This window comes from Miscanthus floridulus, chromosome 12 (assembly GCF_019320115.1).
Source record: "Miscanthus floridulus cultivar M001 chromosome 12, ASM1932011v1, whole genome shotgun sequence".
Classification (NCBI taxonomy): domain Eukaryota; kingdom Viridiplantae; phylum Streptophyta; class Magnoliopsida; order Poales; family Poaceae; genus Miscanthus; species Miscanthus floridulus.
In genome coordinates this window covers 78,732,562-78,746,385 of record NC_089591.1, presented here as the reverse complement: position 1 = coordinate 78,746,385, position 13,824 = coordinate 78,732,562, and the positions used below count along the sequence as shown (strand labels likewise).

Here is a 13,824-nt window from a genome sequence, read left to right as displayed (position 1 = left end):
CGGAATATTGTTTTTGTCTCACAACAAATCAGTCGCAACAGTGTTTCGGCTTGTTTTTTTCTCGCCCTGTGTTGACTTCACTGCCGATCCATATTTCATGGATTGCTTAATGATTTTTGTTGTCACTGTGCTTTTATGATAAGCATGCTGTGATTGCAATGGCAATGGCAATGGTAGCAGTAGTAGCTTTTATTTTCCTGGAGCCCTTGGCTTCCTGATTGACCCCTTTCTGTCCAAAATCCATCTTCTTGCAACACTGTTGCAGGGTAGAATATTGTCTGATATTTTGAAACTGTTTGTACTCTTCACTTTGACGATCAATGCAGCCATTGTGGTTTCTGTCCAGATTGTTGTGTGTTGGGTTTGATTGCTGAATAGTGGACGCTGGACAGACACGATTTGGAAATTTTTGTGGTTGGGCAATGGGCACCGGCGCCTTGTTTTGGCCTCACCTCTGCAAGCGTGTCTGACTGACTGTGATACACTCATACATCAGCAGTGAATTACTACGATCGTGATGGAATTATGGAATTGACCATCAGCAGTGAATTACTACGATCGTGATGGAATTATGGAATTGACCGTCATTATGAGTTTGACGGATCACTCGGTTCACTGGAAGCTTGAGCAAGCTCCCCGTTGGATGGAACTGGAACTGCCCCATCAAAGATAGCTCGCGCTATTTTTAAGTAAGCCGTGCAATAATCTCAGAGGGAAGCCCGGCACGCCGCCTGCTTTCCGTTGCCACTTCCACCGCATGCCATGCAAATCCTCTCCCGCGACCGCGAGCGATTCATCGGAACGCCGTCCATGATCGAGACAGGATGACGTCGCCGCTGGCACCTTCCCCGCCGACGCGTCAGGGCATGCAGTCGCCGTCGCCGACGACGAAAGTGGCTCCACCGCCGCCGCCGCTGGCCGTGGACGCGGCCGTCATCATGGGCGTGCTCACGGCCGTGCTCCTGGCGCTCTTCCTCTTCCTCATCTACGCCAAGCACTGCAAGGAGCGCGGCCCCGGCGAGGGCGCCGGAGGCTTGGGCCTCGGGTTCGCGCCCTCCTCGTGCGACCGTTGCCGCTCGGGGCTTAGCAGCTCCGCGGTGGGCACGCTCCCCGCAGTCCGGTTCGGCGACGGCGACGCCGATGCCGACCGCGCCACCGAGTGCGCGGTGTGCCTGGGCGCCTTCGACGCCGCTGAGCTGCTCCGCGTCCTGCCCGCTTGCCGCCACGCCTTCCACGCAGAGTGCGTCGACACCTGGTTGCTGGCGCACTCCACGTGTCCCGTCTGCCGCCGCCGCGTCACCAGGGGCCGCGTGGACGACCCCGAGCCGGAGGAGCCGGCGGCAACGCGGCCGCCTTGACCTGGCCGCGAGGACGGTGCCCGGCCGGCGCTCGGCGGGCGACGCGGAGGTGCAGGTGGAGGTGGTGGTGCACCGCGCGTGGGACCAGCGGTGGTCCACCGACGGCTTGGTGGGCCGGGTCGCGTACCTCGAGGCCGCCAGGCATCGGAGGGACGACCTCGGCGTCCTGGTGGTCACCGCCGACGAGTCCCGCAGCTCCCGCGGCGTCGTCACGCCGCGGTCCTGCACTCCTGCTAGCTGGCTGCGCTCATCTTCTGCTCCGGGATATTGCTCCTGCTCACCGGACGAGGTTCTGAATCCTAGGTAGCTGACGCTCGCCGATCGATCGCGTGCATGTACATAGTTTGGCGACACGTCGGTAGTACAGTGATAGCATGGTAGGGTGGAGTGAAGACTGGAAGGTGCTTGTAAACTGTATTCTCAATGTGCCAAACTGCCAATGAGGCAGCGAGTTGATGTAGACCACTAAGGGCCCGTTTGTTTAGCCTTAATCCTGGCCGGAACTGTTCCCGCTGCTGCTTTGCTGTATAAAATAGAGCTACGTTCCTGGCCGGAACAATTCCGAGGCTTGATTCCATGGTATCGGAACGTGCCCTAATGGAGTCCCAGATCAGAAAGATACAAAGTTTCTTTTGTGTGTGGTCCTGGTGTTGCGATCATGCGATGGAACACCATGGTTTATCCGTTGTTCCAACAAGCAGAGTAGCAGACACCCTGAATAATCTTAGTCTTATAGATGATAAAATGAATGAAAGATAAAAGCCTCTGTAAATGTGAATTTCGGGTGATTGGAGAAATTAGCAGTCCCGTAATTCTTTTAATCTAAGTAGCATTTTTCTGTAAAAAATCAACATTTGAGATTATGAATTGTGAATTTAAAAATTGATGTTTTTTTGGTTCTTCTGTGTTCCTGAACGACCGTTACAGATAAGGCCAGAAGTGCCGTACGAGCCTCCCAACGGCCGCCGATCACACACACATACACAGACGCCGGCGCACACTGCGGCGCTGCGCAGCGACTCCCCGCCATGGCCACCACCTCCGTCGCCGCCTGCTCCCCCCACCCCCACCCCCACCTCTCCCGCCCCCGCCGCCGGAACCCCAGCGCCACCTCCACCTCCAGAGCCTCGATTCGGGGCCGCCTCCTGCCCATCCGGTGCTCGTCCGCCTCCTCGTCGCCGCCGCCGGCCACAGGAGGCGAGGAGGGGGAGTCGGGGCGCCGGCAGCTGTCGAAGCAGTCGTCGTGGGAGGCGAAAGATGCGGAGGGGGAGGACTACCTCTACCGCCTCGGGAAGGAAGCGGACAACCTGAACGTCACCGTCGGCGCACGGTCCGGCATCGTCGACGACCTCTTCGTCGGAAACTTCCTCGGGAAAGACTGTACGTGCTCTCCAACTAGATCGGCTCCCTACAGTCCACTGGTTCGATGAAGCGTCAGTTACTAAATCCAGGGGCGGAGCCAGGATTTGAGTGTGTGTGTGTGTGTGTGGGGGGGGGGGGGGGGGGGGGGGGGGGGGGGCGGGGGAGGGCGTGCAATGTATACACTGCAAAGATATACATACCACCCAAATAAACGTTTATGTTGCGATACAAAAGAAAGCAGAAAAAACTAGAAAATGAAGGAAATTTAATTAGCCTCAGGCCTCTAACCTTCACCCGATCAATCTAATTCTTTGGCCGAAAAAAGAATTACGGTAATAACAAGTAGTTAAACAGGGCCACAATGTAAACATCGTAGCGTTTAAATATTGACCACACTCGCTAATGCTAAATAATAGAGATTCAATTGGAGATCTATTCTGAAGGATTAAACAAGGAAATAACTAATTTTTAATTAACTAGCTAATTAGAGTGTTTACTATTGGGACAAACTAATTTGATAAGCAATAATAAAAACAAAAAGATATGGAGAAAATATTAGGAAGACCTAATTTTTATTTATATAAGATACTATTAGAGATTAAAATGGAATAAGAACAAAAATCATACTATAAATAGTATCATTAACTAGCTAATTAGATAATTATAAGCACCTAGTTTAGGGGGTGTATTAGGGGTGGTACCGGAAGGTTGGGGGGTGCCAGGCCCCCCTCAGCCCCCCCTTCCCTCCGCCACTGACTAAATCGACATACCTACATTTGATAAGATCATAAGAACAATGCTTGCTCAGCTTAGCTCAGTGTGCTACACTATGTAAACATATTGACGTGCTTGGAAAAAAATCAAAGGGACGAGTTAAAAGATTTTGATAGCCTGGGTGCTATGTGGTTGCAGCGGATATTGTGTTCGATTACCGGCAGAAGGCAACTAGAACATTCGAGTACCTGCAGGGGGATTACACATCGCACCCGCCTTCCTCGTGAGTTACTTTTGGATCACTGCAATTATGCTGCTTTTTATTGAGTTTTATATTATCTAATATCCGATTGGCAAAGATTTGACACTGCAGATTCATTTGGTTGCAGGATAAAGTTGGTAAGCACATTAATGTAGAAGGAACTTGGCAAATATTCTTGTATTAAGGTATGAAATTTGAACAGTCAGTAATTTGGTATACAAGTGCTTCTTTCGATTTGCATTGGTCAATTTGCAGCTTTTACTTTTGCTCTTGCACTTGGCGTGGTAATTACTGGTTGTGATTCTACTGAGAAATGTATTAAATAGGAATGGTTAGCATAAGGCGACCTTCTTTTTATAGAAAAAAGAAATATAAGCCAACCAAATCATTAGACTGGATATGTTTTAGTCAAATACATAGACAATCTGAGGTCAACCTGCAGATGAAATGTAAGTAACTATCATGCATATATGAATGAATGATTTTTCTGCTAAACTTATCTTTAATGATTGATTCTTGGTTTTGAGAGTGAGCTGTTGCTGCACAGTACATACAAACACCTTAATTCTTCAGGAACATGGATATATCTTGTATGATTAACATATTTCTTGTTCTTCTTCCCAGGTACACATACTAAAATCTAAAGGACTGTTTGTTGTTTGCAGCATGCCACATTGTAAAGAACTACATTGCACATCTTCTTAATAATATCAAGGTTCCCCTAATACTTGGTAGAGTAACCTAGTTCTTTGTTTGTGTAGTCTATTCTTGATATCTATTAATGTAATTGACCCTGATAGACTGCACTATGCAGGGATCTGGGGCGGAAAAGGCCAAGGGAAAACATTCCAGACTGAACTTATATTTAGAGCAATGGGTGTGGAGCCCGTTATTATGTCTGCTGGCGAACTAGAATCTGAAAAAGCAGGTCAAGAATCACTTGAACTATATATCCCTATGTGTTTTATCATTATACCATAAATTTGCCCTGCTGTTCAAGTGCTTCTCACTTTGTTATTTTTTCATGCTAATGTGAACTTTATTCCAAACATTGAAAAACTTGTTTCACTTCTTCTTTTCCTTTGTATATACTTTCTTTGAGTATTTGATTAGTTGGGAAAGTGTGAACCGTCAAATTTGGTTCTTGGTGCTTCTGTTAATCCCAGCTTCAAGTGGATAAAATTTGGTACTGTTCAGAACTACCAATTTTAGGAATATGAGGGAGAAGGGTCTCTCCATATTAGTTATGAAGGAAAATTAGTCACCATTATGTTTCACCGGATCTAAATGCGCAGAAATAGTAGGAATTGGTTGTTTTTCTTTCACAATTTTCTATCAGTTGCATGGTCTGAGAGTGTAGCTGCTTGTTGGTTGCTCAGGTATTTCTGTGCTCTGTTTGCAGGTGAACCAGGGAGGCTAATACGTGATCGATACAGAACTGCCTCCCAAGTAATCCAAAACCAAGTAAGAAGGTGTTTGCAGCTACTCGATCTTAGATTTGAGCATTTCATGTTTAATTTTCTCTCTCTGAATCGTGAGCATGATAGAGTATTTCTTTTTTGCAAACTTGCAAAGTTTAATCGCAGAAGTTAATCATCTGCATACATGGGGGTATAGTTGTCTAATCATTTTGGATGCTTCAGCGTGATGAATTGGTAATAAAATTTTGACATAGTAAAAGTGTTCCTGAATTGCCAAAAGTTGGTGCTATTTTAGTCTTCCATATTCAGGGATTGTGTTCTACGGTTCTGAATACGACAGCTAGTTCATAGTTGTTTTGCTCCTGGAGATTGTACCAAACAAAACATGCTGTGAATTTTGTTCATTTACCTTTTTCATAAGAAGGCACTTGGTTTTCACAAGTTTTTCGGTGATACAGGGGAAAATGAGTTGCTTGATGATCAACGATCTAGATGCTGGTGTTGGAAGATTTGGTGGGTTATTTTCTGTACATGTTTATTTTTCAATGCAATTGTGAATAGGGTTTGTCCATTTACCAGTTACATGCTATTTGGCAAGCTTTGTTTGCAAGGATGAAACCTCTCTTCTGTACATTTATGAATAATTTTTCTTTTCGGCCAGGAATGTATACAGTTTTTTAATCTTCTTTGAGTTTGTTGTTCAAGAATATAGTTATTAGAAAGCAACTTAGTGCTATGTGTTTCTCTTGTTGCCAGGAAACACGCAGATGACAGTCAATAATCAAATAGCTGTCGGAACTTTGATGAGCTTGGCAGATAATCCTAACAGGGTGAGCATCGGCCAGAAATGGAGAGAATCTGATGTTACACACAGAGTACCAATAATAGTTACTGGAAATGATTTTTCAACTCTATATGCACCCTTAATTCGTGATGGCAGAATGGAAAAATTCTACTGGTATGTTGTCCTATCTGGAGCAGTTCTGTACAACGATGGATCACCAACTGAAACTTCTGGACTGGAGTATTTTAGTTTCCATTTAGCTTTGTGTATAATTAGGTGTTTGCTTGCCTTCTTGGCATTGACATTTTATACAGTATAAAATGTGATAGCTGAAGATAGGTGCTAATTTCGTGAGGCATTTTTTTTTCTATTCCTTTAATATTCTACAATTTTGTTTTTCTTGCTTGCAGCAGCTAGTTACAACCTTTTTGTGCTTAACAGGCAGCCAACCCGTGAAGATATAATTAGTATTGTTCATGGCATGTATAAAAAGGATGGATTATCTGTTGAAGAAGTAGCAAGAGTTGTAGACGCATTTCCAAACCAAGGTACCTTTTGCACACCATAATTGGACTTCCATTTTTTCGCTTGTGTATTATGCTGTTAGAATACAATTCATCTTTGTAAGGATGTTGTTTAGCATTCCTTGTGATTTGGTGTCCACAATTATAGGTTCAGCCTTACATCTGAGTGAAATTAGTGTTTAGTGATCAGCAAATGCTTTGTTTCTGTTAAAAATTATTTTAGTTATCTAAGAGCCAGATAAAATATTGGTACTACTGAAGAATTGGGCTTAGAAATAATAGCCAAGCTCATAAGCAATCCACTTCATTGTTCGAAAAAAATTTATTCAAGAACTAAATGAACATTCTGCAGCTCTGGACTTCTATGGAGCTTTGAGATCCAGGACATATGATCAGGCTATCTTGGAGGTATTTTTTTTCATTTTATAAAGATATTATTTAAAATTCATATGGTTGGTTGTAGAAAAGTAGCTTTAGGCTGTGCTTGTGCAACAATCTAGGCCAATGCCTGTTAGTTTCAGCAGATGCGTAAAATGCTGTTCAGATTCAGACATAGCCGAAGTAACATATCACTGTTTCCCCTGCACTGCAGTGGGTCGAAGAAATTGGTGGACATGAGCAGCTAAGGGTAAAGCTTCTTAAGCGAAAGAAAGGAGAGGAGCTTCCAACATTTATACCCCCAAAGGTATATTCAGTATTGAAGCATATAGACTACTACCTCCAGTCAGGATAACAAGACGTTCAGACATTCACAAAACAAACTGACCAGCATGTCTCATGTCTGAAACGCCATGCTTTTTTGACTGGAGGGGGTAGATGAGTTAACTGATCATTAGACTGCTGATTTTTTCATCCGTTTTGAGAAACCAGTACCATGACTGACACCCTGGTATCATTTTTTACCCTAACCAGCCATCACTGGAAGCATTGATTGAGTCAGGGTACTCGCTGGTGAAGGAGCAAGAACTAATAATGAACTCAAAACTATCAAAAGAGTATATGAAGAACTTATAATAGTTTGATACACAAGAGGGTAACTTCTTGTTTTCAGTTTATTTGGAGCAATGCACCCTCCAATTTGTTCCAGTTGCATGTGCCGGTATATATAACAGTGTACATATCCAAAAAAAAATCTCTGTGTGTACATGTATCTTAGATGCAGATAAGTGCATAGTCTATCCGAAATTGAAACTAAAGATGCATGTTCTCCCACTTATGTTGTTTAATTTGCCTCCGATCCAACATCCAACCACCAGAGTCGAACTGCTGCTTCGATTTCAGAAAGAATGGATGCATATCGGCATTGTCCTTACTCTCATCACGCATTGTCAAAAGTCTTCGGTTTGACTTGGAAGACTTGTGAGCTGTATCACAAAGTGGCCCGTGTATGTATGTGCAGCGGAAGCGTCCAAAAAGCATCATCAATCCTTTTTCTTCTGCCTATAATATCTGATGGAACTGGAAGAGTCATACAGTGCCATTTCACACAGTTTATACTTGCAGGATCGTACGACTATATATATCTTGTTAGTTATTTATTAATTAACATGCCATGCTGCTACACGTGTGCAGGTTCACATTTAATAGTACTAGTACTGCAATAAGAAAGTCGCAGAAATCCTATACCCAACTTTCTTGCCACATTCAGGAACGAACAATTCCGCTAGGAAATTCTTAGATTTTCCTTGACATGAAAGATCTGGCAGTATATGTCCTTCAGCATTTGTATGTAGTAGTAGTAACTTTTTGGACCCAGAGATGTATACATGGAAACAAATTACTAATCTGTTGAAGATAGATATGGTTGTGAGAAGACCGGGATGGAAGCGTCGCACTGTTCCCGTGCACGCCTACGTGTGGTTTACAAGATTCACCGTGGTTTGCTTAACCGGCTAGGAAAGTTGGATCCTATTTACATGGAAACTATAGAATACAATCACAACAACATATCCTTGACCGGTACACGTCTATCACGGTGAATATAACTTGCTTGTTTACATATACGTTAACAATGGTTAGTTATAGCAAGGACACGGGACCTTGATCCGAATTAAAAGCTTTTCTTTGCTTGTGGGAAACCAATCCAACAAATACACGACGACTAAACTAGTTTATCCACCACGCGGGATTACTTGCTTAATAATTAGCTTAATGAAGCCTTTTTACTTCCGTGGCAGAGACGATGAGTCATGGGGCGAGCCCGAGGGGGCAGGGGCGTATTAGGAATGGGCGCCTGGCGCAGGGCCCGAGGCAACTTGTAGGGTATCCAACAGGGTTAGGTGGCAGGCGGCGTCTCCTTCCCTTTCTGCCTTGTACTTAAGCTCGCCGCTTCTGTTCACAGTCCATGTTTGTTTTCCTCCTGCTGCTTCGATTCCTTCTTGCCCCCTCCCCTCTCTCTGGCAAAGACGGACGGCCGACAACGACGACGGGTTGTCGGCAGCGGTGCTCACCGGCGGAGGGCGGCGGCGTCCATGGAGTGGTGGCAGAAGGCGGTGGTGGTGCCGGCGAAGCGCGCGTGGATCGTCGTCGCCGCCCGGCTGACGACGCGCCGCAAGAAAGACGGTAAGATCATCATCGCCGCCGTTTATATTATCCGTTCATTCATTCATTCATCAAAACACCTGCATCTGAATAAAGCTTGTTTTGTGTGTGTGTGTGTGTGAATGTAATAATCTCTCAATCTGCATATGGCCGTCGACTGCATGCCTTGATTGGTTTACTGATCGATTTCTTTTGTCTGGCGAACAGTCAGTCCCTAGTCCTGAACAATCCCTGACATATGTATAGTTCCCATCTGATTTCTAGCATTGTTTAGTTTAGAGCTGGTGAATCGTTTCAGACTTTTACTAACAGTAAGATGATCGACTAGTAAGTAGAGTAACCATTGCAATGTGGAAAAATCTAGAACGAAGACATCTATCGTCGTAACCGGTTTTCTCAGTTCTAACTGCTAGCTAGAGCCACCAGTTTGTTTGTTTGATCCTCGTCAGACTAAACACGTGTCGCGCGTGCAAATTTGTATTAGCAGCACATGACGAACTGACGACGCTCATCATGCGTGCACGCACCGCATGTAAAAAAAACGCTCAGATGTGGATTCAAACCAGTGAAGGATTTCAAGGGCAATGCCCCTTGCTCTTCCCACTGAAACAAGCAAAAAAGGATTTTCAATCCTTTGCTCTAACCAGCTGAGCTACCAGAACCACTTGCCTAAAGTCTCTTTTCTTCATCTACGAAGCTCTCTCAAGAACCGAGAGCCGGCCAGGGACTGGACGGGAAGGTCTTCTTCGCTATAGACGCCACCGAGAACCAGAAAGGGGCGCTCCGCTCCTATATTATGTCCGACGGCGATGGTGATGGATATGCATGCACAGCCATCATGGCAGCATGAGGCCTGCAGGCAGCATGCTGCATGCATGCGTGGCCGTGTCGTTTTGCTCCCGTGCAAGTGCAAGAGGACAAAGCAGCGCGAGCTCTCAGGGGGGTCAGTGCGGTGGACAAGGCATGCATGGAAGTTTGCAGCTTTTCTTTTCAGAAATGCTAATGGACGAGTGTTTTAGTGCGTGTTTAGTTCGTGAATTTTGGGAATTTGGTTACTGTAGTATTTTTGTTTTTATTTGGTAATTAGTATTCAATTATGGACTAATTAGGCTCAAAACGTTCGTCTCGTAATTTCCATCCAAACTATGTAATTAGTTTTTTTCGTCTACATTTAATGCTCCATGCACGTATCGTAAGATTCGATGTGATGGCTACTGTAACACTTTTTGGGAACTAAACAAGCACTTAGAGTCCGGTGACACACGAATTTCTGGCCGATCTTACGTCGCTCACATCTCGCCCACCCACCCAGCTGCATCGCTCGCGCTGCACCCAGGCCATCGCTCGCACCCGCACAAGCACGCGCCCGCCGCCGCCGTCGCCTCGAAGGAACCCCGCCTGGCCGTTGCTTCCCCGCCGGCCGCCGCCCCAGCCCAGCCGCCTCCCGCAGGCCGGTCGCTGCTCCCTCCGCTGCCTTCCCCAGGTCGCGCCCTACTCCCTCCTCTTCCTCCTCCTCTTCTTCCTCCTCCTCCTAGATCTGTGTCGACCGGAGCCAAAGACAGTGGCGGCAGTGGCTTGGGTTCCGGGGAGCCTTTCCCCCAAATTTTGTCCTTGTCCTTTTATAGAAAAAAATTGTTTCTTGTGATTTGTGATTTGTAAATTATGATTTGTGCCAAGGAGTAACGGCGGAGTGGCAGGCCGTGCACTGGCGGCAGAGCGCTCGCCGGGCAGCGGGGGCCGGAGCCGGAGCTGGAGTGGCACTGGAGGTAGAAGAAGAGTTGTAGGCGTTGGATCTTCATGTACGGTCCGAAAAAATCACACGTAGGATAATTTTGTTTCCTTGGAGTGGCACGTGGCGGGATGTGGGGTGCATGCGGTGTCTTGCTCTTGCCGCGTAGGAGTAGTGTCTCAAACTCGTCTGGATTGGATTGTCCACACCACATCGGGGCGTGCGTGCGTGCAGGCTCGTAGTACTCTTTGCAGAGTCAAACTTTGTAGAGTTTGATTAATTAACTATATTTGTAAGTGTACTCGTGCACTCGTGCATTGCATAGACTGCGTGGACGCGTGCCTATTTGTTAGTGTGGATGACAGACTTTAGGTACAGTAACTTGATTGATCGACATGCATAATTTATTTGTGGCCATGATGAAGTGATGGATCTTACGTTTTCTGCGAGCGTCGATATCCCTCTTTGCCGCTCTAGAATTAGATCACAACAAATCTGGCTTTGTCAGCAAGTCTTGTCCGTGCTCATTACACGCCGGGGGTACGTGGATACGTGCACTTGTCACGGCGCTCTACACCCCGTACACATGTCAATCCAGGGCACTGCAGTTAATTAGTGACTGGCTTCCACTGATTCATCGATTGAGTCCAATCAGTTGGCATCAACGTCACACCCATGCCATGCATAGTTTAATCACTACGTGGGTCAGTTTCTCAAGTGGAGCTGCGTGGCGCGTACGCCGAATAATGTATGTACGCATTCAGGTGCATTGTAGTATGTGGCACTCCATCATCAACCCATCTTCCTTCCTGCTAGACAATCTTATATACCAAAAAAAATTCCTTCTAGAAGACGGGACAACTTTTCACTAACTATTGTGACAGGATATACCGCATATTTGTAACGTTGCAAGTTAAGCATGGCGAGTTTTGAGCCGTGGCAGTTTCTGAATTATTGGAATTTGGTAGGGAAGGAGCGAGCAGCAAAGCCAGCAACAGGGATGAGGGGAACCAAAAACTGCGAAACAGAGAATCTGACATGCTTGTTGTCCCGGACCCCCGTGACTAGTGACCAGTCCTATCCCTGACTCTCCCATCGAGGCTGTAGCTGTTGCTGTTGCTGGTGATGCTGCGATGCTAGGAGCAGTGGCTGAAGTGAACAGCGGGAGAAAACCAAAGAACAACACGTGCCCCGGCAGCCGCGCCATGGCAACCGTCTCTCAGGCGGTCGCAGGGCGCATGGCCTGCCTGCCAACTGCCAGTCTGCCCGAAGCATCGCATCTTTCGTTCCCCTGTCGCGCTCACACAAAAGAGGGCTAGTGTACTCCGTAGCTCCAGTTGTTCGATAGTACGGAGTATAACACACTTTTATTTTTGTTCTTTTTGGAAGAAAACAGCTGATGATATGTGCTTGTGCTGACGAAACTAACCCTTGTGTTTGCCTGCATTCAGACGGCGGCCACCGCGCGCTGGTGAAGCTCCACGACGACGTCCAGACGTGCGCGTACGAGGACGTGCAGGTGATGTGGGAGATGCTGCAGCGGGCCGAGACGGACAGGCTGGCGCGCGAGCCCTCGCCCAAGGGCGCCCGCGCGCTCGTCTGGCTGCGCCGCCACCACAAGATGGGCCCGCGCCGGCGCTGCTGAGGACGAGACCCTAATGCTTTCCTTCCTTCGGCCTTCGGCTTCGCTGCGCAGCCTTGCCCTGTGATGGATCTGTGTGAGAGAGTCACTCTGCTGCTGTGTATATATTACAGACAGGCTACAGCCCTGCTGTGCCTTCGTTTCCTTTGCCCGGATGTAAATATTCACAGTTTCATCTTTCGAGAAAGAGGAGAAGAGAGAGTCAGAGAGATCACAGTACCAGTTTTGTACTTTGCTCGGTGCCGCAACCAATCACCTTGTGGGAAACAGTTCGATTTCTGAAGGAATTGGGCGAGAGCTTCTCATATCCAAGCAGAGCCTTACAAGAAAACCAACTATCCCAGCAAGCAGACCCAAGAACGTAAAAACATCGATATCAAAATATGTCCTTGTTCAGGGCGACACTTGACAACCCATCTCATCTTTCAAACAAGAACCTGCCATTCAACCTGCAAAGCAAAAGCCAAACTTTAGTAATCAATATATGATTCAGAAAACTGGTACACATTAATGAAACAGCAAGGAATTTTAGGGATGAACAAGGTGTTACCACTAGAAGTTCAGGCAGATGATCTGAATTTTGTTTCAAACTTGGACAACTGGACTGATAGCCTGGGTGCCTGACTGACATACAAAAGTCCTTGTTACCACTAGAACTTCAGGCCGCGGCGGCAGCGGCAGCAACAACAACATAGCCTTTCAGTCCTAAGCGAGTTGGGGTAGGCTAGAGTTGAAACCCACAAAGAGCCCCAAGTCACGGTTCAGGCACTTCAATAGCTGTTTTCCAAGTACTCATATTCAAACATAGATCTCTAGGTATATCCCAATCTTTCAAATATCTTTTTATTGCCTCTCCCTATGTCAATTTCGGTCTTTTTCTACCTCTTCTCATATTATTAGCTTGGCTTAGGACTCCACAATGTACTGGTGCCTCTAGAGGTCTTCTTTGGACATGGCCAAACCACCCCAACCGATGTTGGACAAGCTTTTCTTCAATTGGTGCTACCTCTAAGCGATCACGTATATCATCGTTCCGAACTTGGTCCATTCTTGTGTGACCGCAAATCCATCGCAACATACGTATTTCTGCAACACTCAGTTGTTAACATGTCTAATCTTTATAGGTCAACATTCTGCTCCATACAACATAGTCGGTCTAATCGTCCTTCTATGGAACTTGTCTTTTAGCTTTTGTGGTACCCTCTTGTCACAGAGAATGCCAGAATCTTGTCGCCACTTGATCCACCCTGCTTTGATTCTATGACTAATATCCGCATCAATATCTTTATCCCTCTGTAGCATCGATCCCAGATACCAAAAGGTATCCTTCTTAGGCACTACTTGACCTTCCAAACTCACATCTCCCTCCTCCTGTACAACTCCGCCAAAGTCGCATATCATGTATTTGGTTTTAGTTCTGCTCAATCTAAAACCTTTAGACTCAAAGGTCCGTCGCCATAACTCTAGTTTTCTATTTACTCATGCCT

At 46.3% G+C, this 13,824-nt stretch overlaps 1 protein-coding gene and 2 pseudogenes across 1 annotated transcript; all 3 read left to right on the top strand.

The window, feature by feature from the left end:
• Positions 1 to 209: 209 nt before the first annotated feature.
• Positions 210 to 1,849, top strand: LOC136497841 (RING-H2 finger protein ATL56-like; annotated as a pseudogene).
• A 142-nt stretch (positions 1,850 to 1,991) lies between these two features.
• LOC136497842 (ribulose bisphosphate carboxylase/oxygenase activase, chloroplastic-like) lies at positions 1,992 to 7,637 on the top strand (annotated as a pseudogene).
• Positions 7,638 to 8,810: 1,173 nt separating this feature from the next.
• On the top strand, positions 8,811 to 12,350 carry LOC136495213 (uncharacterized). The gene is made up of 2 exons (XM_066491198.1): positions 8,811 to 8,987; positions 12,147 to 12,350. The coding sequence occupies exons 1-2, from the start codon at positions 8,897 to 8,899 to the stop codon at positions 12,338 to 12,340; spliced, it is 285 nt and encodes a 94-aa protein (XP_066347295.1). The 5' UTR covers positions 8,811 to 8,896; the 3' UTR covers positions 12,341 to 12,350.
• Positions 12,351 to 13,824: the final 1,474 nt, after the last annotated feature.